Source organism: Podarcis liolepis (assembly GCF_965112155.1).
Source record: "Podarcis liolepis genome assembly, chromosome: 7".
NCBI classification, from domain to species: domain Eukaryota; kingdom Metazoa; phylum Chordata; class Lepidosauria; order Squamata; family Lacertidae; genus Podarcis; species Podarcis liolepis.
Window position 1 is genome coordinate 25343199 of NC_139561.1, and position 26030 is coordinate 25369228.

The following is a 26030-nucleotide window of genomic DNA, read 5'->3' on the forward strand; positions in this document are numbered from 1 at the left end:
TCATCCGTGACAGGACCTAACGGTCAGGGGTCCCCTTATTGCTTAGTTGCACTCTTCTTGTCAGGCAGAGTTCAGTTGCTTTTTACTGCACTGCTCTGGGAAGGAAGTTCTTCAAAGAGAGGGGTAATGCACTGTTCAAATAAATAAAGGGCACTACTAACTTAGGTCCATTAATTGCAGTAGGTTTACTCTGAGCAGCAGTGCTGGATTTATGTATAGCCTAAGTAGGCTGAAGCCTAGGGCCTCTAAATCTGGGGGGCCTTGCCAGCCCTCCCGCTCCCTAGTGCCGCAGTCTCCGCTCTCCCAAAATTGTAAACCCAAGACTTCATGCAAGGGCAGGGCAACTCGGGGCTCTAAGTCTAGGGGGCCTCCCCAGCCTGCCCTCTCCCCAGTGCCACAGTCTCCCCTCTCCCAAAATTGTAAACCCAAGACTTCATGCAAGGGCAGGGCAACTCAGGCCCAGCAACTATTAGACTCAGGGCTAGTCAGTGAGGCCCAATTTGAAGCAGTGGGGCACAACTTGATTTTTTTTATAGGGCCCCAGTTCACAGCCAAATTCTGCAAAATCTTATAGATATAAATAAAATCCATCTAGATTGCCCTGGTGCAGGGGCCCCCTTAGGAGCGGCCCGCGGGGCCCAATTTGGCCCAATTGCCTTAATGTCAGCCCTGATGAGACTGTGCAGGGGTTGGACTGACAAGCCCTGCACCTTCTAGGTCCCTGGTGTCACCATTCAGAGTACAGACTCAAGGACTTGTTATGGAAATAAAGGGGGCGGCACTTATTGGAAATCAGTTTTGTCACCTCTTCCCCCCCAAACCCCAAGACAATGAGCCCAGCCACCTTTTATTCACAGTCGCATAAGCACTACATTATAGCATGGCCATAAACTTGTACATTCAACCGCTGAAATATACAACCAATATGTAGCAATGGAGATTTATGTTACTGCTTTATGAATGAACACTGTGTTTTATGAATGGACTCTGTTTTATGAATGGCCAATGGCCTGCCCACCTCTGCTAGCCTCTGGAGTAGCCTGTTCGCTAAAAGGCGTAGCTGTGGATCATGAAGTTCTGGGTTTGAATCTCGCCTCTGCCATAAACTCAAATAACCATCTGGCTTATTCACTATGCAGCTTTTTGTGAACGCTGAAGACACACCTCTTTACCTTTGCGTTTCGACCCTTGTGGTGTGTGTTTTTCAGGACCCACCCTATTCCTAGGATGGGTAACCTGTTTTAACTCTTTTTAATTCTGAATTTTAAATGGTTGCAACCCACCATGGGGCCTAATGGTGAAGGATGAAAAATAAATAAATAATATGCAAACGATGGCATGGGGCTCTGAAATCTTGGAGAGCTGCTGCTAGTCAGTGAGGACATTAACAATACTGAGCTAGATAGACTCGGTATAAGGCAAACGCAAGCTATGCAGGTTAAGGGACCCCTGACCATTAGGTCCAGTCGTGGCTGACTCTGGGGTTGCGGCGCTCATCTCGCTTTATTGGCCAAGGGAGCCGGCGTACAGCTTCTGGGTCATGTGGCCAGGATGACTAAGCCGCTTCTGGCGAACCAGAGCAGCGCACGGAAACGCCGTTTACCTTCCCACCAGAGTGGTACCTATTTATCTACTTGCACTTTGATGTGCTTTCGAACTGCTAGGTTGGCAGGAGCAGGGACCGAGCAACGGGAGCTCACCCTGTCACGGGGATTCGAACTGCCGACCTTCTGATCGTCAAGTCCTAGGCTCTGTAGTTTAACCTACAGTGCCACCCGCGTCCCTATGCAGGTTAGGACACTGTAAAAAACACAAGAATTAACATTGATTTGAAAACATTTTAAGCCCATTAAAACCCTTTGCAACAGTATCAGTAGAGTCTAGACCCACGAAAGCCCACGCCATAACAATTTATTATTATAATTATTATTTTAATTGCAACTCCCGGCGTTGCGCTTTGCTGGTTAACCGGGCAGGGGGTTGAATCTTTTGTAACTTGACGCCCGCGTGGGAATCTGCCCGGCCTGGAAGAGTTAAAGGAAGTTCAGAGGAAGTCTTTGGGACGCCCAAGCCCCGAAGGGCAAGGCAGGCTGGCCGGTCGGCTCTTGCGCCCCAGCTGGAGAAAGAGAGCCAAGTGGGAGGGCTTGCCCAGGTGCACTTCGATCTCAGGCTCCTCCTCGGAGGGTGGAGCCCCTCTTCTCAGGCGACACCTGTGCTTTTCTTTTCTTTTCTTTCTTGTCCCAGGCCGAGGACCATGGCGCCCCGTTGACGCTGGAGACGGAGCCCCAATGGAGACGTAAAGAAGGCGAGCGCGTTTGGAGAAAAGCGCGCACGGGTTTGTTTTGGGTGTGTGTGTGAGCGCGTGGGAAAGTTAGCTCGCTGGTCAAAGGAGGACAAGGCATAGTTTTCCCAATTGCTTCCTTACCGGGAGGGAGGCTCCTCGCACCTCTCCCCCCACCCCACCCCACCCCGCGCGCCTTGATTATGGGAGGCTGTGATTTGGAGTTGCGTGGCTCGGTTTCAAATCGTGGGCGTTCAGGCAGTCACCTCCGCGGGTCGTATGTATCCCGGTTAGAAAAGGGCGTCCCAGCAGTTAATAAAGCAAAGCTGCTTGGCTTGCTGCATTCTGCACTAAGGGAACAATTCAGTGAATTGTAGAGTTGGCGCGCACCAGAGGGTCATCGAGTCCGACCCCTTGCAAATCCTGGAGGGGCGAAATCTAGGCTAGCAGGGGCCCGATCCTTTTCCAGGCCTGGATCTTCTAATTTCAGCGGGTCTACTCTGAGCAGGGATCCCGCAGGATACAGGCCCCTGTTGTTGATAAGAGGACTTCCTTTTGCGGAAGGCGGCCCGAGGATCGCATGCGTGGCGCACGGTGTACGAAGGGTTAAAAGGAGATTGGCTGGAAAATTGCAACAGGGACCTTTTGCTCTGACGTAAGCGGTGCATCGTCGAAGTGGAATTTACCGTACTCCTGAGTCTGAGTCCACACTGGATTGTGGCGCGCGCGTGGCGTGGAGGGGGCGGGCTTCTTGTGCGTGATGACCCAGCTGAATGCGTACTCGAGTAAGCATAATAGAGGATTGTAACAATTTATTTTATTTTTAGTAAATGATGAGTGTAGCCTTCCTGCGTGTAATCCATGTGTATCCACCGCACTGTGGGTGGGGGGCGCAACTGTGCCCCTTGCCCCTTCCTCCTCCCCCCCCCCGCCATCCCCGATATCCCAAATAGAAACCAAGAGTAAGTTTGTAGAATCTAAATAAAAAAATTCCTTCCAGTAGCACCTTAAAGACCAACTAAGTTAGTTCTTGATATGAGCTTTCGTGTGCATGCACACTTCTTCAGATACCATGTATCTGAAGAAGTGTATCAGGAGTTGATACCATGTATCTGAAGAAATGTATCAGGAGTTGATGCTAGCCAGTTTTGCCTGTATGTGTTTGTAGAATCTGTGAAATGAAGCAAAATATGTAGATGCTACTCTCTCTCTCTCTCTCTCTCTCTCTCTCTCTCTCTGTGTGTGTGTGTGTGTGTAATTATCCCCCCTCGCTTTAGGTGTTGTTTCTCTCCCTGCCCCCGCCCCCAAAGGATTGCAGGTGCCCATGGTGCAATCCTGTGCAGGCCCAGTGAGTATGGTGGCACTTAAAGGTAAAGGGTAAAGGGGCTCCCGACCATTAGGTCTAGTCGTGGCCGACTCTGGGGTTGCGGAGCTCATCTCACTTTATTGGTCGAGGGAGCTGGCGTACAGCTTCCAGGTCATGTGGCCAGCATGACTAAGCGGCTTCTGGCGAACCAGAGCAGCGCACAGAAACACTGTTTACCTTCCCACCGGAGCGGTACCTATTTATCTACTTGCACTTTGACATGCTTTCAAACTGCTAAGTTGGCAGGAGCAGGGACTGAGCAATGGGAGCTCACCCCGTCGTGGGGATTCGAACTGCCAACCTTCTGATCGTCGAGTCCTAGGCTCTGTGGTTTAACCCACAGCACCATGTCTAGCACCATGCTGCCTCTCTGTCACCTTGGCATATTTGGGAGTAAATTAAGTCAGACTGATTTAAGAGTGAACCTGGATAGGGTCAGCCTTCAGAGAATAGTTTGGGGAAACCAAGGTCTCAAACAAAGGAATCTGATTGAAATCCATGGCCACTGCTGGGGGGGGGCACTGTTAGGATCAAGCTTTTCAATATTTAAAGTGCTTTGGCTGGGAACGGGTTGACTAATGAAAAGCTTACAAGCTATTTAGGCTTGCTGGCGTTCTCCTGGGTTCACGGAAGGGCTTGAAAGTGAAACTAGTCATATCTGTTTGTGTTCAAGGTTGGTCCTACTTGGAGCAGACTCAGTGAAATCAATGGACTGAAGTTAGCTATGTCAATTAATTGCAATGGATCTACAGTGAGTAGGGCTAACATTGGATAGGAGCTATAACCCTAAAGTTTACCTCCTTCCTGAAAACGGATTATTTCCAGGTGACCTATTTAAGGAGCATCCATCCTGATTCCTTTGCACAAAATTTGTGGGAAGCTTAGATAGCAGTGGCTATTTGTTGAGTACCCATTCTGTTTCTTTTGCAAGGAGGTTATATGACATTGAGTCAAGCCCGGTGCTATTTCACACTTTCTGGTGCATTTCCACCTTGCTTCTCTTACCGAGAAAAGTCCAAATTTTGCAGGGAAGCAGGTTTATTGAGAGAGCCAAATTAACTTGAATGGTGCAGCCCTAATTTGCTGGCACATGATGGAATCACACCCGGAAATGGTGAATCTGAAAGTGTCCTGGGAGAGAACGATAGGCCTTACCCTGAGTCACTCAGACCATTGATCCAGCTAGCTCAGTATTGTCTACACTAACTGGCAGCAGCTCTCTAGGGTTTCAGAAAGGGAACATTTTCGGTCCTGCCTGGAGATGGTGGGAATTGAACCTGTGACTTTCTGCATCCAATGCAGATGCACTACCCATAGAACCAGGCTTTAATTTTCATCTGAAAGTGGTTATTGAATCACACCTAACTGCTAGTCCTGTATGGCTAGCTGTGATTCCTGCATTGCATGGCCCTTTGAGTCCCTTCCGTCTCTACAATTTTATGATTCTCTGATTCCGTTTTTATTTATTACATCCTGCCTCAGGAGTTGATGCTAGCCAGTTTTGCCTGCATGTTATTTTCCAAACCTGGCTCCTGTGCTTTTGACTGCGGCCCAGTACTTGGAAATCCAACAAGACAAATTGTTAGAATCAGCACAGTGTAGCACTTAGAATGTTGACTTAAGTAATTTTTTAATGACAGCCCTGCAGGAGGAGTCAACAGTATGATCCTCGGGAAAAATAATAATACCAACAGAACTGCCAGCAGGTTCATAGCAAATTTGAACCGGGAACATTCCCGCTTGTGTGTTCAGCCAGCACATGGCACTAGCTCTCATTGAGGAAGCTAATTGTGCCAGCATCGCTCTGTGTATTCCAACCACCATGGTTGAAATTATGTGCAACTAGGGTGAGATGGGATGCGGGTAGCGCTGTGGGTTAAACCACTGAGCCTAGGGCTTGCCGATCAGAAGGTCGGCAGTTCGAATCCCCACAACGGGGTGAGCTCCCGTTGCTGGGTCCCTGCTCCTACCAACCTAGCAGTTCAAGAGCACATCAAAGTGCAAGTAGATAAATAGGTACTGCTCTGACGGGAAGATAAATGGTGTTTCCATGCACTGCTCTGGTTCACCAGAAGCAGCTTAGTTATGCTGGCCACATGACCCGGAAGCTGTACGCTGGCTCCCTCGGCCAGTAAAGCGAGATGAGCGCCGCAACCCCAGAGTCGGCCACGACTGGACCTAATGGTCAGGGGTCCCTTTACCTTTAGGGTCAGATAGGAAATGTAGAGGGTGGACACCTCCTATGTCTTTAATAGTTGGGCAGAAGATGGAGTTTCTGCAGGTGTACCTTGTTACCTAGAGCTGATTTGTTCTTCTACATAACTATTAGATGCAGGGGCCCACCCCACTCTGTTCCTCTTTTTTGCATTTGCCCACCTTATCCATATCCTGATCTTGGCCTTGACATCATACAATCATGAAGTTGGAAGAGACCCTGAGGATCGTCTAGTCCAAGATTTCTTGAATTTGAGTCTCGCTGCTTTTTGTTTTCTTAACTTGTGTGTTCTCTGTCGCTGCCTGCTCCGGCCGTGCCCCAACCTGCCAACCGAGAAATCAAAGGGTGTTCCTGCTCCTTCAGGGTTGGAAGGAATGCTGGTGGAGTAAATAATGCAATCTACCTTGCACCCTAGATAACATGTCTCAACAGGTGCGGGTTGTAAATAAAGAAATTTCCAGGCACTGCACCAAATAGCTGCAGTTCATAGCTTCATCATCATCATCATCATCATCATCATTCCTCCTAGGAGTTAAAGGTAGCATACTTTGTTTTATCTGTAGAGCCCTTAAGAATTCAACCTCTGCTTAACCTGGTGCCCACTTTCCCAAACTCACCTGCCTGTGGGCATGGAAAGGTGGATCAGCCTGATTAAAATCTGTGCTATGATATGTGTGAAAATCCAATTGTGGCTATTCTCGGAGAACAATTTTCAGTGGCGCATTTCAGGAACAGCGATGAGTGAGATTTGTGAATTAGACGCAAAAGCAGCTCCTATAATTCTTTCACCCATTATTTCTTCCTCTGCATGCCCTCATTCATATTAAATAATCAGGGGTCTATGGTTTTGGGGTGTAGCAATTAGAGCCTCAAACCTGGGAGACCAGGGTTCAAATTGCCCACTCAGCTGTTAAGAAGAGCCTGACTGCTTGATCAAGCCAGAGGCCAATCAAGCCCAGCATCTTGTCCCCACATAGGCTGCCCAGATGCCACCCAGGGAAGGCTACAAGCAGAACTGAAGCACGGCTGCTCTCTTGTCATTTGATGCCCAGCAGCTGCCATTCAGAGACATTCCGCCTCCAGCAGTGGAGGCAGGACACAGCCTTTGTGCCTAGTAGTCATGAATTTCCCTGGTTATCTTGTGCCAGTCAACATCTCTCAGCCTAACCTACCTCACAGGGTTGTTGTGAGGATAAAGTGGGGGCAGGGAGAACCATGCACTACATCTTGATCTCCTTAAAGGTAAAGGGACCCCTGACCATTAGGTCCTGTCGTGGCTGACTCTGGGGTTGCGGTGCTCATCTTGCTTTCCTGCCAGAGTGGTACCTATTTATCTACTTGCACTTTGATGTGCTTTCAAACTGCTAGGTTGGCAGGAGCAGGGACCGAGCAAGGAGAGGTCACCCCGTCATGGGGATTCGAACCGCCGACCTTCTGATTGGCAAATCCTAGGCTCTGTGGTTTAACCCACAGCGCCACCTGCGTCCCCTTGGAGGGATATAAATAGTGTTGTTGTAGCATGCCTGTACATTTCTAGAGTCCTTCCAAAGGAAGAAGGAACGAAGGGGGAAACTTACTGCATCCTAGCCAGCATGAAAACAACGCTGTCCTGGGATCCCTAAATATCTTTAAACTAGGAGTTGCATGCAAGGTATCTGGAAGAGGAGCTCGCCGCCCTTTTACAGAGACAGTTGAATTAAGAATACCTTTTTGTGCCCCAACCCGCTATAGAAAACTGGAAGAGAATACTAGTTGGAAATCAGTTTGAAAACTAATCCAACAGGTTGGACGGCCTTTTTTCCCCCTAGTCTTTGCAAGCTGAAAGAGTTCTGTGGCTTCTATATTTAACTTTTTAGAACACAGTCTTGTTATGAAATTGACCGCTTAGATGGGAATGAATAAGCAACAAGGTGCCTATGAAATCATCCTCAGCAAAGGTTTAATACTATGCTTTGCTAATATTTATGGGGCACTATGCACAGGTGATTTTATGACCTATTAACCACCCAAATGATGGTGCTGTTAAAGAAAAAAAAAACACCCCATAAAGGTACATTTTCCCACTTACTGAAGGAATGTCACTCAGCGGCAGCTTTTGGGGAGATGTTGCTCCTAGAAATTAATTTAAGAAGAAAGCAAGAATTTATGCGGGTTCCTCTCTTGGTGATGTGGGGTGGGCCAAATGGAAGATGGCTTGGAAAGAATTGAGTATATTTATTCATAGAAACATACAACTGTAGACTTGGAAGTGACCCCAAGGGTCATCTAGTTCAGTCTCCTGCAATGCAGAAATCTCAACTAGATCGTATGTGACAGATGGCCTTCTTATGGTTGTCACAAGAAAAGGAAATACCGTATTTTTTGCTCTACAAGACTCACTTTTTCCCTCCTAAAAAGTAAGGGGAAATGTGTGTGCGTCTTATGGAGCGAATGCAGGCTGTACAGCTATCCCAGAAGCCAGAACAGCAAGAGGGATTGCTGCTTTCACTGTGCAGCGATCCCTCTTGCTCTTCTGGCTTCTGAGATTCAGAATCTTTTTTTTTCTTGTTTTTCTCTTCCCAAAACTAGGTGCGTCTTGTGGTCTGGTGCGTCATAGAGCAAAAAATATGGTATTTAGACAGATTACCGTATTTTTCGCCCCATAGGACGCACTTTTTCCCCTCCAAAAATGAAGGGGAAATGTGTGTGCGTCCTATGGGGCGAATGCAGGCTTTCACTGAAGCCTGGAGAGTGAGAGGGGTCGGTGCGCACCGACCCCTCTCACTCTCCAGGCTTCAGGAAGCTATCCGCAAGCCTTGCCAGCTCAGCGGGAGTTCCCGCGGGCTCACAAGGCTTGTGGGTAGCAGCCCGAAGTACGGGGTGCCCTCTGGAGGGCGCCCCGTGCTTCGGGCGGGTGTCTGCAAGCCTCGCGCGCCAGGCTTGGGGCGGCAGCCTGTGGAATACTGTTTCCGCCTGTTGGAATAATGTTACTATTTGGAATGCTTAGTAACTTTAGCTCCAACTGAGAATATCATAAGACAATATCCTGGTACAGTCAAACCTCATTTTGCGATTGTCTCCGTTGCTGAACATTTCGGTTCCCGAATGACAAAAACCCAGAAGTAAGTGATCCGGTTTCCGAACATTTTTGGAAGCCGAACACCCGACGCGGCAGACAAGTGGCTTCCGATTGGCTCTTCCGGTTGCAAGAGCCAATCACAAGCCATGCTTCGGAAATCGAATGTTTCAGAAGTCGAACGTCTTCCGGAACGGATAACGTCCGATGTCCAAGGTACCAATGTATTTTAAAACAATTTTTTCATTTAAGTGTTACTACCTACTCCAAAATGAGTAAGAAATATATTTTCCTCAGGGATTCTGAATGAAACCACCCAAATAGTCTGCACATGTTTATTATGTCATGGCTTTGGCAGATTCAGATCCCTAGAGACTCACATATTTTGTTTGCTTCCTGTGCTGGAAAACTGCATCCCTGATCCTCTTTCTTCCTTTCTCCAGGCCCCACAAATCTGCAGACGCCGCGCCATGTCTCAGCGCCATTCGACCAGCTCCTTGGGAGACAAGGCCATTCTGCTGGAGCACCAGGTCAGCTCGGAATTGCGCCTCAGCTCCAACAATGTGTCCCCACACAGCAAGCGCAGCTCCCTGGGCCCACTGGACAGCTCTGCCTTCTTGGCCGAGCGCTCTCCGTCGCCCACTGGGCCCCGCCGGATCGTCCTCAGCACCCAAAGCCCAGTCGCCCTCAAGGTGGGCACCCAGCAGCTCATCCCCAAGGGCCTGGCAGAGGGCCCCAAGCCCAAGGTCCCCTCTCGGCACCAGAGCTTCTCGGCGGCCATCTTGAGCAAGGAAGCCGCCCGAATGGACCCCAAGCGCATGTCGGCCCCCAGCATTTCGTTCGACGACCTGGAGGAAGCAGAGCTGGATGGAGGGACGCTCAAGCGCAACCTCCGCAGCATGTCGTACCGGGCCGCCATGAAGGGCCTGGGGAACGGGGAGCCCGCAGAGCCCTCCAAGTTCATTGGGGGTGGCCTGAAGCCACTGTGTGAAGAAAGCAATGGCCAAGGAGCCCGGAGCCCTGGAAGGCAAAAGGTAGGGCCTTTGTACTGCCTCTGGCCCTCTAGAATAGCCTAGAATTATAGGCTATTCTAGAGGGAACAGTGGTATATAATCCAGTGTTGTTATTATTTATTGCATGTCTATTCCACCTTTTTTCTCCATGGATGGATCTCAAGGTGGCCCGCTCTTTATGCGTAATAATTTTTTATTAGTTTTCAGTTACAATGATCCAATGAAAGCCTCATTGTCACAATACCAAATTATAATACAACCAACAATGCCAATTGTTCATATGCCAGACTATGTTAGAATTGATGGCTTGGTAATTTTAACTCTGCATTCCAAAAACTTATAAATCCCAATTACACACCAGTCAGAATAACAAACCCTTATACCGCAGCTGCAATTTTAACGACTTCCATTCGCATTAACGTATCAAATACCGTATTTTTCGGACTATTGGACGCACCGGTCCATAGGACGCACCTAGATTTGGGGGGGGGGGAAATAAAGGCAAAAAAAAATTATTCCCCCCCCCCGCCAGGCGCGGGGCTGGGGCGGGGAAGCCCGAGCTTCCCCCTCCCCCAGAACGGGACCCAGAGCCATGCCGAAGCTGCGCGCAGCTTTGGCATCGCTCTGGGAGCTTGCGGGGCTGGGGGAGGAGGAAGCCTTCCGCCAGCCTCCAAACCATGTCGGGAGACAGCGGGATGGCGCGCTGCGCCTCTCCCGCTGTCCCCCGAGTTTGCGGGGCTGGGCCAGCCTTCTAACCAAGTCGGGGGACAGCGGGAAGGGCGCGCTGTGCCCCTGCCGCTGTCTCCCGAGTTTGCGGGGCTGACGACGGGGAGGAGCAGGCTTCTCCCCCCGCCAGCCTTCTAGACAAGTCGGGGGACAGCGGCAAAGGCGCGCTGCGCCTCTCCCGCTGTCCCCCGAGTTTGCGGGGCTGGGCCAGCCTTCTAACCAAGTCGGGGGACAGCGGGAAGGGCGCGCTGTGCCCCTGCCGCTGTCTCCCGAGTTTGCGGGGCTGACGACGGGGAGGAGCAGGCTTCTCCCCCCGCCAGCCTTCTAGACAAGTCGGGGGACAGCGGCAAAGGCGCGCTGCGCCTCTCCCGCTGTCCCCCGAGTTTGCGGGGCTGGCGACGGGGAGGAGCAGGCTTCTCCCCCCGCCAGCCTTCTAGACAAGTCGGGGGACAGCGGCAAAGGCGCGCTGCGCCTCTCCCGCTGTCCCCCGAGTTTGCGGGGCTGGCGACGGGGAGGAGCAGGCTTTTCCCCCGTCCAGCCTTCTAGACAAGTCGGGAGACAGCGGCAAAGGCGCGCTGCGCCTCTCCCGCTGTCCCCCGAGTTTGCGGGGCTGGCGACGGGGAGGAGCAGGCTTCTCCCCCCGCCAGCCTTCTAGACAAGTCGGGGGACAGCGGCAAAGGCGCGCTGCGCCTCTCCCGCTGTCCCCCGAGTTTGCAGGGCTGGCGACGGGGAGGAGCAGGCTTCTCCCCCCGCCAGCCTTATAGACAAGTCGGGGGACAGCGGCAAAGGCGCGCTGTGCCTCTCCCGCTGTCTCGCGAGTTTGCGGGGCTGGCGACGGGGAGGAGCAGGCTTCTCCCCCCGCCAGCCTTCTAACCAAGTCGGGGGACAGCGGGAAGGGCACGCTGTGCCTCTCCCGCTGTCCCCCGAGTTTGCGGGGCTGGCGACGGGGAGGAGCAGGCTCCCCCCCGCCAGCCTTCTAACCAAGTCGGGGGACAGCGGGAATGGCGCGCTGCGCCTCTCCCGCTGTCCCCCGAGTTTGCGGGGCTGGCGACGGGGAGGAGCAGGCTTCTCCCCCCGCCAGCCTTCTAACCAAGTCGGGGGACAGCGGGAAGGGCACGCTGTGCCTCTCCCGCTGCCCCCCGAGTTTGCGGGGCTGGCGACGGGGAGGAGCAGGCTTCTCCCCCCGCCAGCCTTCTAGACAAGTCGGGGGACAGCGGCAAAGGTGCGCTGCACCTCTCCCGCTGTCCCCCGAGTTTGCGGGGCTGGCGACGGGGAGGAGCAGGCTCCCCCCCGCCAGCCTTCTAACCAAGTCGGGGGACAGCGGGAATGGCGCGCTGCGCCTCTCCCGCTGTCCCCCGAGTTTGCGGGGCTGGCGACGGGGAGGAGCAGGCTTCTCCCCCCGCCAGCCTTCTAGACAAGTCGGGGAACAGCGGGAAGGGCGCGCTGCGCCTCTCCCGCTGTCCCCCTAGCTTGTGGGGCTGGCGGTGGGGCTCTCCTGAAGCCTGGAGAGCGAGAGGGGTCGGTGCGCACCGACCCCTCTCGCTCTCCAGGCTTCAGCGAAAGCCTGCATTCGCCCCATAGGACACACACACATTTCCCCTTCATTTTTGGAGGGGAAAAAGTGCGTCCTATAGTGCGAAAAATACGGTAATTTACAGTCTTACAGGTAAAGCATTCAAACTCTCTCTTTGTTGTTCTTTGTGTGTGGCTATTATTCTGTCCATGATGTTTCTTCCTGTCTTTGCGCTGTATTATGTCCACCTTTTGTTGGTTGTTGCTGTTCTCCACCATACCTTAGGCGGAGCTAGTATTCCATTGCTGTTTCATAAGTTCTCCATTGTACCGTTCCACCGTGGCCTGCTTTTTTAATCTTCACCACAACCCTGTCAGGTGGGTTGGGCCAAGAGGCAGCGACTGGCCCAAGGTCACCCAGTGAGCTTCATGGCTGAGGGGTCAGGATTCGAACCCTGGTCTCTCCCTGTCTGATACTCTAATCACTCCACCCTGCTGGCTCTCATTTAGCAGGGAAGCCAGCAATGTGTCTTCAGTTGTTGTTGGACTCTTAATTTCCATCAGCCAGCATGGCCCACGGTCAGGGTGGCAGAAGTTGTAGCCTGCTGATGCTTCCTTCTTGAGCATGGCTACCCCTGTTTTAATGGAATTAAATTTGTTCCAGCTGATTTGTCCCAGTTCGAAACTGGAGTAGAGTTGGGTGGATTCCTTCCATTCACCCAGAAGATGCTTGAGACTTCAGGAGTGTTTCAGGTGGACATGCCGAAAGCCCCATAGTGTCCTCCTCCCTACCTCAGGAAAGGGGCAAGCTGAGCTGCTTTAGACCTGACAGTGGGACTCCAAACCATGGCTTGCCAGTGCAATTGGTCACTTAGACCACAGTTTGGATTCTGAAGCCCGAAAAGTACTCAGGATTCACTGAGATCCCTGCATTGCAGGGGGGTTGGAAGATATGACCCTTAGGGAAGGGAAGTCCCTTCCAACGCATTGAAATTGTACTGTGAGCTGCTGAAGCAATGATACGTTTGTTTCCAAAGTGTTAAAGCTTGCATCCTTGTCCTAAATGCTTTTATTCCGGATTGGACAAATGCATGCAGAGCTCCAGTCTGGCCGCAGCAGGCCCGAATTACTGCCCTGATTAGCTGAGGCCTGGCCAGCGGAGGGTCAGAGCTCAAACTTGAATTTTAAAACAAAACAAGTTAACTCTGTCCACTCCAGAAGTGAGCAAAGCAGCCTGCCATCTGGATGCAGGATATGGTGCTGCCTTTGATAGATCCTTGGGAACTGGGGAGTTAATCACGCTCTCTATTTGAAGATGACTTTGGGGTTTCTATCAACTTTTCCAGGGAGATTTGGAATGAATTGGAAAGGGGGGGGTGAAGGGGTGGACGTTTTCAGCACAAGAGTCCATGTAACTGGGCTTTTCTCTCCTGGAAACTTGGAAGGAGAGGGGAACCTTGCCATGGATATATGGCAGAGTTCATGCACTCCACTTAGATTTTTGAATACACTCCGCTTAGATTTTTGAAGGACCACAAGCTGCAGATGTGGCTTGAATCAGAAAATGGATGCAAGGGTGGCCAATTTGTGATTTTTCCCCCAATGGAAAGTGCTGGCTTCAGTGCAATTCACAGTGTTGGTTATGACCCTGTGTGCACCTGCCTCCTTATATGAGCCTGCCCAGGCTTTGAAATCTTCCGGGGAGGCATGAGACAAGGACTTCTTGGTGCCTGCTCCCAGATAGTGAAACTCCCGTCTACAGGGGTCTAGTCAAGTCTCCTCTCTGCTTTCCTTTCAGTAGAAAGCAAACACTTTCTTTGTTCAGACAGGTCTTTGGCCAGTAACTGACTGTTGTGGCAGGGTCTTCTGAAGGGAGGGTTGTACGTTTTGGTTGGGGTTTTTTTTTTTTTATATGCGTGCTGTGCTTTTAAATGGTTTTCAGTGCTGGCTGTTGTTTAAATAGGGTCACTTATTTAAATGTTAATTACTATTCAAATGTGCATTTTTAGCTGAATCTGTTTTGATGTATGCGGCGAATCACTTTGGGTCCTGCACTTGGGAAAAGGGTATATAAATACAGTCATACTTCAGGTTAGATGTGCTTCAGGTTGAGCATTTTCAAGTTACGCTCCGTGGCGACCCGGAAGTAACGGAGCGCGTTACTTCTGGGTTTCGCCGCTTGCACATATGCAGATGCGGCAAAACGCGACCCGCAGACGCACAGTTGCATCTTACATTTTACTCAGGATGTGAACACGGCTCTGGAATGGATCCTATTCGCATCGAGAGGTACCACGGTACTTGAAACAAACAAACAAACAGATGTAGGAGCTTTTAAGAGCCAGGAGTCCCAACGACCTCTGGAGGGCATCATGTTAGAAACCCTTGCTCTATGTTTGGTAAACTGGGTCCCCAAGTACGGCATACCCTCCAACCATCTCTGTTTGCCTGGGATATTCCCAGAATTACAGAAGTCATCATGGCTTCTGAAATGTTCCTGGGATGTCCTGAGGATGAGCTGGTGCTTGCAATGGTGTCATGCTCACATGCAAGTCAGCAACACCAAAAGATGCATGTACACTGCCTGGCCCTTTCTGCTCCCTTGAGATTTACCTCTTGTACCCAGCCAGGAATGTCCATGATGTGGAAGAGGTGGTGGTGATCCATTTGAGGGTGCAAAGTAGGGCTTGGAAGGTGAGTCCTGAGGGTACTCCCGAAGATCAGAGAGAGGGGGGGCGGGGGCTTGGAGGACCACTTTCACCCCCTGGGCCTGATGTTCATCACCTCTGGTCTAGGTAGGTAGGTGCTGCAGCTGCAGTTCTGTCTCTCACCACAAGAGGCAGCAGCAAGTAGACCAAGGTTTGAGTCCCGACAGCTCTTGACCTGAGAGTTGATCATCGTCTACTATGTGTTGCAACAAGACCCACGGTGGGTGGGAGTTTAGTATGGGGAAGTGCTGCAGTGATAATGTTAGGGCTGTTGTTGGGCAAAGGTCCCTGGAAAACTAAACAAAAGCTTGAGTCACTTTGGAACTTGGATTCCCCCACCCCCATCCCACACGTTGAGAAAGTGAAACTGAAATACGGCAAAGAAGATCACACACCAAAGTTGCAAGGTGTGTGTGTGAGAGAGAGAGAGACACAATGACCAAGAGGTTATGGCACTGTGGGAAAGGCCTTGATTGTGTCGCTTCCTCTTAAGGCTTAAGAAGCAAGGCAAGGGATCCTTTCTTGCATACTGTGCAATATTTCTCTGATGAAAAAAGGGACGTTTTATTCCATTGTTGTTGCTGTTGTTGTTGTTGTTGTTCTATCTATGCCCCGCTCATCTGACTGGGTTGCCCCTGCTACTCTGGGTGGCTTCAAACATATAGAAAAGCACAATAAAACATTAAACATTTAAAAACCTTCCGTATACGGGGCTGCCTTCAAATGGCTTGAGGTTTGGATAATGCCATACCCTCCAGCATTTCTCCTATGAAAATAGGGACACACTGGTGTTCACAAACCAGACCTAGATGGGACCAAAGATATGACTCTATATAATGTGGCTTCCTGTATATTTAGGGAAGGGGCTGTATTGCGGTGGTAGAGCATGTTTCTTGCATGCAGAATATCCCCAATTCAGTCCCCAGCATCTCTAGGAAGGGCTGGGAAAGGCTCCCTTTCTGAAATGCTGGAGAGCTGGCAGAACTGGGCCAGTGGTCTGACTCTGCCTACAGCAGCTTCCTATGTTCCACCTCTATTAGGCTGCAAGCCTAGGCTAGGAACTCCTTAATGCTGAACCCAAACCTTTGTGACGTTTCTTTGTAGCAGGCCCCTTTCCTCTCTGGACTCTGCACCTTCTTCTTGCATTGTAAAACGCCGCCCGGTATTTATCCAGAGAAACGCCTCGTTTTCTGGGTGGTTGTTTTTGTTTTCAAACTGGGGCTGCAAATTTGACCGCGTACATAACTGCCGTTGCAACATAACTCTCTCGGCTCAAATCCGGATGATCCTCTTAGGACATTGTTTGTACATAGGTCTGAGCCAGCCGTGGGGCGGAGAAACACGTGGGGGGAAGGAGCTTGGCTCTAGGTTGCTTGCTCAGACTTCTGGTAGTCCTGAACAAGCAAGAGTTGTTCAAACAAACAGAGCACGATCGCAGAACTGTAGAATTGGGAGGGATACCAAGGGTCATCTAGTCCAACCCCCTGCAATGCAGAAATCTCAGCGAGATCATACGTGGCCGGTGGCCTTGCAATCTCTGCTCAAAAATGTTGAATGCTGATTGGCAAGGTTCAGTCATTGCTAATGTCTAGTGTTTCATAGTGCTTCGGGGCAGGAAACTTTTTTTTTCCCAGATTGAGGGCCGCATTCCCTCCCGGGCAGCCTTCTGGGGGCCATAGGGAGACGGTGGGTGGGGTGAGAGTAGACTTTACCTTTGTACTGTGGAGCGCTCTCCCCAGAGAGGCTCATCTGGCACCATCATTGCATGTCTTTAGGGCCCAGGCAAAAACATTCCTCTTTATGCGTACTGGAATCTTTTGAAAAAAGCGTGGTATATTAATTGAGTAAACCAATAATAATACAGTAGGTTTGTTTGGTCTCTCTCTCAGGAGGGAGGAAGAGGATGGGAACAAAACTAGAATTAGTTGGCTTCGCATGTCTGTTATTGGCTCTAGCGCCACCTGCTGTTAGTCTCCCTGCCTTCCAGCCTACCAGTACAAATGGGCACCAGCCACCACTGTCTGCAATATGATTTTTTTTTTTTTAATGGAGTGTCTGTATAGCTGCTTATGATCGCCTCCCACCCTCATTTTCTCTCTGTTTGACAGAGAACCTTTGGTCGGAAGCGCATGAATCGGCATGGAGGTTCCTTCAAAGATGGTGAGTAGATGGACCAGGATATTCCAGGGCACCCCTAGTCAGACTTTGGATTGATTCTGGGAGTCTTCCCTTTGCATCCATTCCACAACAGGACCTCTTAAAGTAAGACTTGGTTCCTATGGGAGCAGTTTCACACAGGCGGTCAACCCAAGGTGCCCAAATTTTTGGCAACAGGAAGTGGGAACCTAGCTACTCTTGCATCAGTTCAGCTAGGGATCCTCAGGGCTGTGTCTTGTGCTGACCCCCTACTCAGAGTAAACCCATTGAAATGAATGGACTGCTGAAATGAATTGCTAACTTGGGTCCATTAAATTCAACAGGTCTACCCTGAGTAAAACTTAGTTGTCTGCAACCCCCTCGCTCGGGTAGGTGTTTTCTGCTGCTAAGGACTTACCATGCCTAGGAACATGTGAGTTCTTTATGGGAATTACAAGTGGAAGCTGCAACAAAATGTTGCAGGGATTTTGTTAAGGGTGCCAGGCAGTTGAACCCTCTTCCAGGATACTCCATTCCATCCCCCACACCACCCCTTTCAGTCAGGCAGATTCTGGGGTCCATTCTCAAGTGTCGTTTGGGCTATTTGTGCGCGCTCTCTCTCTCTCTCTCTCTCTCACACACACACACACACACACCTTTAGCTTGTTAACATGGACAGCTGCATTTTCCTGAGTCAGACCCCTGTTCCATCCAGCTCAGGATTAGTTACATTGACTGACAGCAGCTCTTTGGGGTTTTGGGCAAGGAACATCCCCAGACCTACCCAGAGATGCTGGGGATGGAACCCGGGGCCTTCTGCCTGCATAGCTGAGACTCAGATTCCCCTTGAAAGTTTTCTTCTCCTTAAAATATATTGTTTAATATATGTGAGCAAACCTTGTTTTCTCCAAATCCTTCTGATGCTTGCTTCATAAAAGATATCAATTCAGAAGAATGAGTTCACTATTACTGCATAGCAGGGGCAGCCAGTGTACTGTGAAATCCACAGATGTTTTAGGACTCCCAGCTCCCATCAGCCCCAAATGGTCAGAGATGGTGGGAGATGTTGCTGAGGAACGTCTAGAGGGCCCCACATCATCCCCTCCTGGTATATAAGATTCCTATTGGTAATGCGCTTCCATAGCATTAGCACATAGGTTACGAAAATGTGTGTCTTTGGGGAGCAAAGAGTTACCTGAGGTTTCTCAGCATCGTTGATCCGCGCCACTTCTCTATCCCAGATCCCCGCCTCTATCAAGAGATTCGCGAGAAAGGTCTCAACTCCATCAGCCACGAGTCAGATGACGACCTCCTAGAGGTGGAAACCATCCCCGAGGAACCCCCTGCCACAGATTCCTCCACCATTGTGGTGAAGAACTACCGGCCTGCTCACATGACCTGGAGCCAGCTGCCAGAGGTAGGAATGGAAGATCGCTAGAGGGTGAGGGATCCCGTCTTTTAGAACAGCAGCTGGGAACCTCCTTGAATCAGGCCCAGTAGGCCTTCCCAGTTGCTCCATTTTGGACAGAACATACCCACTTGTCCTGCACATGATGCCACGTATGATGATGACACCTGTGGAGCAGGTAAAGGCACAGCAAGGATGAAATGCACTAGCTGATCATTGACGATTTTGTACATGGGCACATGATATTCCAGTGACATCAGGTGATGGAAAGGCCGCTGGTCCCACCCATCTGTGGTCTGTGGTCCACAAGATGAGTCCTTCTGTTTTTGAAGGACAGTCAGTTTCTTCCATTTCATTTTGGGTACCTATGGAGCTACCTTATAGAAATACTTTTCGCACCACTGGTCAGTGAAGCTCTGAACTTGTTTGCATTTATTAGCCCTCAACTTTCCTAGCTTCCGCAGAGCTGTTTTGCAACATTGTTGTTGTTTAGTCATTTAGTCATGTCCAATTCTTCGTGGCCCCATGGACCAGAGCACGCCAGGCACTCCTGTCTTCCACTGCCTCCCGTAGCTTGGTCAAACTCATGCTGGTAGCTTCGAGAACACTGTCCAACCATCTTGTCCTCTGTCGTCCCCTTCTCCTTGTGCCCTCCATCTTTCCCAACATCAGGGTCTTTTCCAAGGAGTCTTCTCTTCTCATGAGGTGGCCAAAGTATTGGAGTCTCAGCTTCAGGATCTGTCCTTCCAGTGAGCACTCAGGGCTGATTTCCTTAAGAATGGATAGGTTTGATCTTCTTGCAGTCCATGGGACTCTCAAGAGTCTCCTCCAGCACCATAATTCAAAAGCATCAATTCTTCGGCAATCAGCCTTCTTTATGGTTCAGCTCTCACTTCCATACAGCACTGCTGGGAAAACCATAGCTTTAAGTATATGACCTTTGCAACATAGCCCACTGAATATAAATGTGGTGCAAACGATGTAGGGGGATGAGGAAGGTTCATAAATGAGTTGCCTCTCCCTCAAATGAGTTCTTTCTGACAGTGGGTCTCTGGGATCCTTCCCTAATACTGAAAATATAGCAGTGTGGATGCCAGGCAAGACTTGTTGAGGAGAGAGTACTACAACTGGGAAAGACCCTCTTGCTGGTTTGCCCCCTTCCTTGACTGATGGCCTCGGCACATGGGCAGTTTGAGGTGGGAACTATATGTGCTCAAGCCGCAGACTGCTGTACTGGTACACACCAACACTGAATTCTCAGAAGTGGAGAAGCAGGAGTCATGACTTAGTGGTATGCAGAAGGTCCCAGGTTCAGTCCCCAGCATCTCCAGGTCAGGTTGCGTGAGATCCCTGCCTAAAATCCTGGAGAGCCACAGCAGTGTTCTAACTCTGGATTAGGGAGCGTCCTGTGTTCCAGGAATGTACTTCAGGTGGATTTCTTCTGCCTCAGTCAATATTTGCACACCTGTCTCCCGCACCCTTTTCGACCTGTGTGTTTTGGCTACTGTGGGACTCTCTGTAGAAGTTCCCCTGCAGCAGACAGAGAAACGGATGGTGCAACATTCAGTTGGGATGATGTGACCTGAAGGAGTGGCTTTGCCCCTGAGGCTCACCTGCCTTTTCTTATCTGACCTGGAATTGTCCTCCTCCACTTTTTTAAAAAAACAACAACTAACATTTCCTCCTGAGATGGTTCCAAAGTTCATCTGCTTCACCTGGCAGGATTAATGGAGTTTGCTGAAACGCAGCTCTGATGTTTTTACCCTTTTCTTTTCAAACTGTGTCTGGGGGCGTTGCAGGTGAGAGTGGAAACTCCCCGAGCAAGGAGCTCCCTAGTAACTCTACAAGCGCCACGTAATGTTTGTTCTGCATTTGCAAGGAATCGACCCATTAGTGTGGCACCAGGACTCCCTGCCCATTATTATTATTAGGCTGTATTGTTTTCTGCACCTACCAAACCCTTTCTAGCCTCCCCAGGCATTCATATCTCTAACATGTACTTTGATTACATATGTTTTAACTTTTCTGATTTTATTTGTATTTTGATTATATTCTATGTTGGCTTGTTTTTAACATTTGATATGATTGGCATTTTGGAAGGAATACGTTGCATTGTTTTATGTGAACCAGTAAAAGTAGGGGGAGCTTTTTCAGCCTGAGGGCCACATAGCCTTCTGAACAATGTCCTAAGGGTCATATGGTGGGTGGGGCCAGAGGCTAAAGTGGGAGGAGCAACCGATGCAAATTTTACCTTTGTACAGTAGGCTGATTTCTACACACAACCAGTCTCCCTCCTCCATCTAGCTAAGCAAGAGGCATGATCAGAGTTCAAGGGCACATTCCAGCCAGGCAAAAACACCTAAGGAGAGGGTGAAGCAAGGCCAACTAGGGGTGTGGCCTGGGGAGTTCCAAGGGCCGGACGGAGCTGCCTAGAGGGCCACATTCAGCCCCTAAGCCTGATGTTCCCCACCCCTGGGTTAGAGATTTTTGATTGTTATATAAATAAATAACAAAAATAATGGGGAACTCAATCTGGCTTGTTCAGTGTGAGTGACTTAGCTCTGGGATAATATGTAGTGGCAATGAAGAGGGGCAGATTTGTTTCGTCTTCATGGGAAATACTTCGTAGTTTCATTCCTGTAACTTTTTCCCCATGCTCTAAAAACAAAAGATGGATTCTTCTTCTTCATCATCATCATCATAAAATGAGTTCTTAACATACAAATGGGCACCCTGTAATCCTATAACCACTTACCAGGGAGGAAACCCCATTGAATTCTATGTGACTTGCTTTTTTTAAAAAAGTGCCCTTCTTGCACCCCCATGGCCACCTGTGGGGTCCTTGGTCATGTGGTTCCACAGAAGGGATGTCTGAAAACTATTGGTGAGTCTGCAAGCCACTCAGAATTTGTCTTCTTCAGGTGCAGGAAGCAGGAATCCTGGAGCAGATATCCCCGGAAGAGCGCAAACGGCAGGAGGTAAGGGAAGCCAGGAGGCTCAAACAAGGTTCCTGCTTGGCGCTAGAAGAGTACCGTATTTTTCCGTGTATGAGACGCCCCCTATTTGGGGGGGACTCCAAATTAATAAAATGGGGAGAGATTGCCAGACTGCTGAGCTTTTTTTTAAGGGGAAATTGTCAAAATTCACTCACCTGCCTGACCTACGCTGCGACTTGCACGCGACACAAAATCCCTGGCCGCAGCAACAACAGATAACATGCCAAATAGCCACTGAATATCTCCAGCTCACAGCAGCAACCAATCACATGTCCCCACAATGCACTATCCGTGTATAACATGACCCCCAATTTTTAATACAATTTTTAAGGAAGAAAAGCTCATCTTATACATGGAAAAGTACAGTATGTTGCGCAAAATGCTGTGGAAATTGGAGAAGTGGCATGGTTTTGAATGCCTTGTGAATTCTCCTAAACAATGAGTTCCTTTCAAGCTGCTCTGTCTCTCTTTATTACCTGTTTAAGATTGCTTCGCTTAATAGTCTTATAGAGGACTTCTATTCTTTTCTCTTTCTCTTCTATTTGTTAGCCACTTTTCTCAAGGAGGGACCATAAGCAGCTGACATTAAAACCAATAAGAACACGCTATGGAGATTTAAAAATACAGACGAAACAGATCAGGACTTGCAGACCCCACCCCACTAATGTCATATCGAGGGCCAAGAGCCCAGGTAAAGAGAAGAGTCTTTGCCTGGCACCTGAAAATTGACCAGAGATGGCTCCAGGTGTGCCTCCCTGGGGGGAGAGGATTCCACAAGTGGAGGGGGCCACCACTGAAAAGTCCCAATCTTGTGTTGCCACCCTCTGAACCTCCCGTGGAGGAGGGGCACTTGAGAAGAAGAGCCTCAGATTATGATCACAGGGTCTGGCTCAGTTCATGTGGCAGGAGGCAGTCCTTGAGTTCCTGAGCCACCTCAGGCTTTATAGGTCAAAACTATGATTTTTGAATGGAGCCAGGAAACAAATGCAGTCATGCCAAAATCAGTGTTATGTGTTCTGACCATGCTGCCTAGTCAACAATTTGGCTGCTGAATCGTGTATTAACTGCGGTTTCCAAATCATCTTCAAAGGCAGCCTGACATAGAATGCATTGCCAGAACATAAACAATAAATGTCAGATCGCTAAAGTGGGTTGCTGGATTTTTTTTTGGGGGGGGGGGAGGGGATCTGCCTCATCATTCTGGAGAGCCCCAGATTTTTGCCCACAGTTCTATCCAGATGGCACCATTAATGGTGCTGATGTTGGTGGCTGCAGACCAACATTTCACTTGCCAGCATCTGAAAACGCACCCCTGCCACATAGCTGGATGAACAGCTCAGTTGGAAGAGCATAAGACTCTTAACCTCAATCTTGTGGGTCTGACTTACACATTGGGCAAAAGATTCCTGCATTGCAAGGTGTTGGACTAGATGACCCTGGGGGTTCCCTTCCACCTCTATAGTTCCATGATCAGCTATGATCAACGGTCAGCTTAAAAGGGCTGTCCACTCATGTTCACCTTTCTGTCTCTCCATCCTTTTTTTCCCTGCAGGCGATCTTTGAGATCATTACCTCTGAGTATTCCTACATGCGCAGCCTGGAGATCCTGGTGAACCACTTCATGAAGTCGGAGGCGCTGAAGGACACCATGAATCAGACGGATCACCACCACCTCTTCTCCAACATTGGGGATATCCTGGCTGCCAGCAAAAGGTGAATCTCAAGCCTCAGGCAGCTGCCTGTGTGGTGTAGCAGTTATAACAGGCTCCCCATCCCTGTGTTAAGAGTATTGGACTTGGTGACAACCAAATTCATATCCCTGCTCAGCTAGAAAGCAACACTGGGTGACCTTGAGCTGGCCACTGACCTTTTTTGACCTACCTGGCAAAGTGGTTGTGAGGATTCCTCCCTAGATCCTTGGACTGTTCACCTTTGGATCTGCTTAACTGTTCTGGGCACCACAGTTTAAGGAGGATATTGACAAGCTGAAACATGTGCAGAGGAGGCTGACCATGAAACTCCGTTTCTTAACCTCCCTCTTATTTATTGTACCTCTAGCTTTTTTGAGGACTTGGAGAAAAGGCATCAGGAGAACGTCTTGATCCCGGACATCAGCGACATCGTAGAGACTCACGCAACTAATAATTTTAATCCATACGTCATCTATTGTTCGAATGAAGTCTACCAACAGAGGACCCTTCAGAAGCTGTTGTAAGTGGCTGCAGTCATCCTCCGCCCCCAAACTTAAAAGATTATTTATAAGCTTTGGTGTATTAAAGTCCAACCCATGTGGCTTGGTGTAGAGGCTTAGAATCTTGCCCCTGCTATGAACCCAAGTGGCCTTAGCCTTCAGTCTCCCCCATCTGCGATATGGGAATAATAACACTGGCAGCTCTATAATTGTATGATTCTAAGTAAGTGCTACTGAATCCTACTCAGAGTAGACCCACTGAAATTAATTACCCTAAGTTAGTCATGTCCATTGACTTCAGTAGGTCTGCTCTGAGCCGGACTAATTTGGATTCAACCCTTAATCTGAGGTAGGTAGTAGCTGAATTCATTGAAACTCCCAGTTTGATACTCTTCTTGCAAAGGAGGTGACTTGGTGTGTGTGTGTATTCAGGTTATCCATTTAAAGTGTAAAACCATGCATTGCATTGGTCACAAGAAGCTAAAGTGGTGTTTTCTGTTCTGTTGCAGAACCACGAATCCTGCCTTTAAAGAGACCCTGAAACACATTGAGCAGAAACCAGAGTGTGGCAGCCTTCCCTTGATCTCTTTCCTTATCAACCCCATGCAGAGAGTTACTCGCCTGCCTCTTCTGATGGATGTAAGAGCAAGCGGAGGGGCACATGGAAATATATATGCCCATCAGTTGTTGTTTACCTGCCTGTTGTGCGGGGGGGGGGGGTGTGTTGCAGCATTAAAACACAATATTAATGTCTACCATTCATCAGGCTGAAAGCTGGGGTTCTTTTTTTGTGTAAAGTTTTTTATTAAGTTTTAACAATGCACAGTATAAAAGAAAAAATACAAGGACAAAGACAAGAAAAATATAAAGACACAAAATACATACTACAAAATACAACAATACAAACATTAAGCACAAAAAAGCTGGGGTTCTTTCCTCTGATCTTAGAACCTTATTAACAGGCCATTCTGCTAGAGTCTGGTGAGGAAGCTGTTTATGTTTCTCATTCATTTGTACCTAACCCTTGGCCCCAGATTTACTGGGCCCCTCACTGATCTGCATGTTTTTTAAGATTGCTGCATGTTCCGGAAGAGAAGACTGAATGACGTACCTAAAATCCTGCGATTCTAATAGTAATGTTCTCTGTGTTCTGATCAGATCTATTCTACTTGGTTTAGGCATTTTCCAAAACTAGACACAAACGGAAACACAGTCATCCTTCAAAATTTGCAGTTCTCCATCCAAGCAATATGTCCAGAAATTCATATGCTGGGATAAAGTGTGCATCAGGGTACATTTATTCATGAAAACATTATATAACAAAATACTTACTGTTAGGCAAAAAATGCATTGCAAAAAAAGTGTATATTAGAGGAAGGAAGGAGGAATAATTCATGAGAATTATTTTTAAAATTGCATGTTGATGTAGAACTGTGGCAAACTGGCCTCAAGATTGGAAAAAAACACACCAAGAAACTAAAATTGGCAGATATGCCTGTCCCTTAGCTGAGCGGACTGTCAAGAACAGGTTTCAGGTTGGGGCAGCCAATAGTTTTGGAAGGGGGAAATGAAGTGGTGTGGATGTTCTGTTCCATTTCAGACTGTCTGCCAGAAAACCCACATGCATAGTAGAGCTTACGAAGCAGCGACTCAGGCTTTGAAGGCCATCAGTAAGGTAAGAGACTTTCTCCAGCTCTCTTTGTGTGATCACATTTTTTGAAGAATGAAACGGGCTTTTCTGCAGTTAGGAAAGTGATGGGAGGCAAATTGGTTGAGAATTGTGATTTGCTTGTAAGGTGTTTACATGTCTTCTCATTAACAAACACCTTACAAGCAAATCAGGGTGAATGTTTATTGCCATACAGTGGTTCCTCGCAAGACGAAATTAATTCGTTCCGCGAGTTTTTTCGTCTAGCGAATTTTTCGTCTTGCGAAGCACGGTGTCGGAAAAGTTTTGGAAAAGCTTCAAAAATCACCAAAAACCTCAAAAAAGGCTACCACACCGCGTTCTATGAGTTGCTCCTCGAAGTCAAGTCGCAACTGTATTAACGGTGTTAAGAAAAAGGAAACAAACTTGCAAAAAACGCAAGACGTTTCCGTCTTACAAAGCAAGCCCATAGGGAAATTCGTGTTGCGAAGCAGCTCAAAAACCGCAAAACCCTTTCGTCTTGCAAGGCATTCGTCTTGCGGGGCACCACTGTATAACCCTCCTGAAAATGGGAACAAATGCTCCATAGAGCAAATTGGAATAGATGCTCAATAAGGATTGGACATAGTCTAACCTCCACATAAGCTTCCTGCAAGCATAAGAGGATGAATGCTTCATAAACTGGTTGTTTGGGAGAGCCCCAGAATTGGTCGCTCAATGTTTAATCTAATGAAGGAAAAAACAAGGAGACACTTTCTTGGACAGCTGGGGCTCT

General features: G+C 48.9%; 1 protein-coding gene across 1 annotated transcript in view; it reads left to right on the forward strand.

Moving 5' to 3' along the window:
- The first annotated feature begins 2046 nt into the window (after positions 1-2046).
- The window catches only part of ARHGEF16 (Rho guanine nucleotide exchange factor 16), a 37753-nt gene continuing 13769 nt past the window's right edge, over positions 2047-26030 (forward strand). The window contains exons 1-9 of the mRNA XM_083513003.1: positions 2047-2305; positions 9361-9951; positions 16985-17036; positions 18254-18429; positions 21342-21398; positions 22969-23129; positions 23475-23627; positions 24117-24246; positions 25208-25282. Of these exons, the coding sequence (XP_083369129.1) occupies positions 9388-9951; positions 16985-17036; positions 18254-18429; positions 21342-21398; positions 22969-23129; positions 23475-23627; positions 24117-24246; positions 25208-25282 (1368 nt within the window). The 5' untranslated portion in view covers positions 2047-2305; positions 9361-9387. The remainder of the gene's footprint in view (positions 2306-9360; positions 9952-16984; positions 17037-18253; positions 18430-21341; positions 21399-22968; positions 23130-23474; positions 23628-24116; positions 24247-25207; positions 25283-26030) is intronic.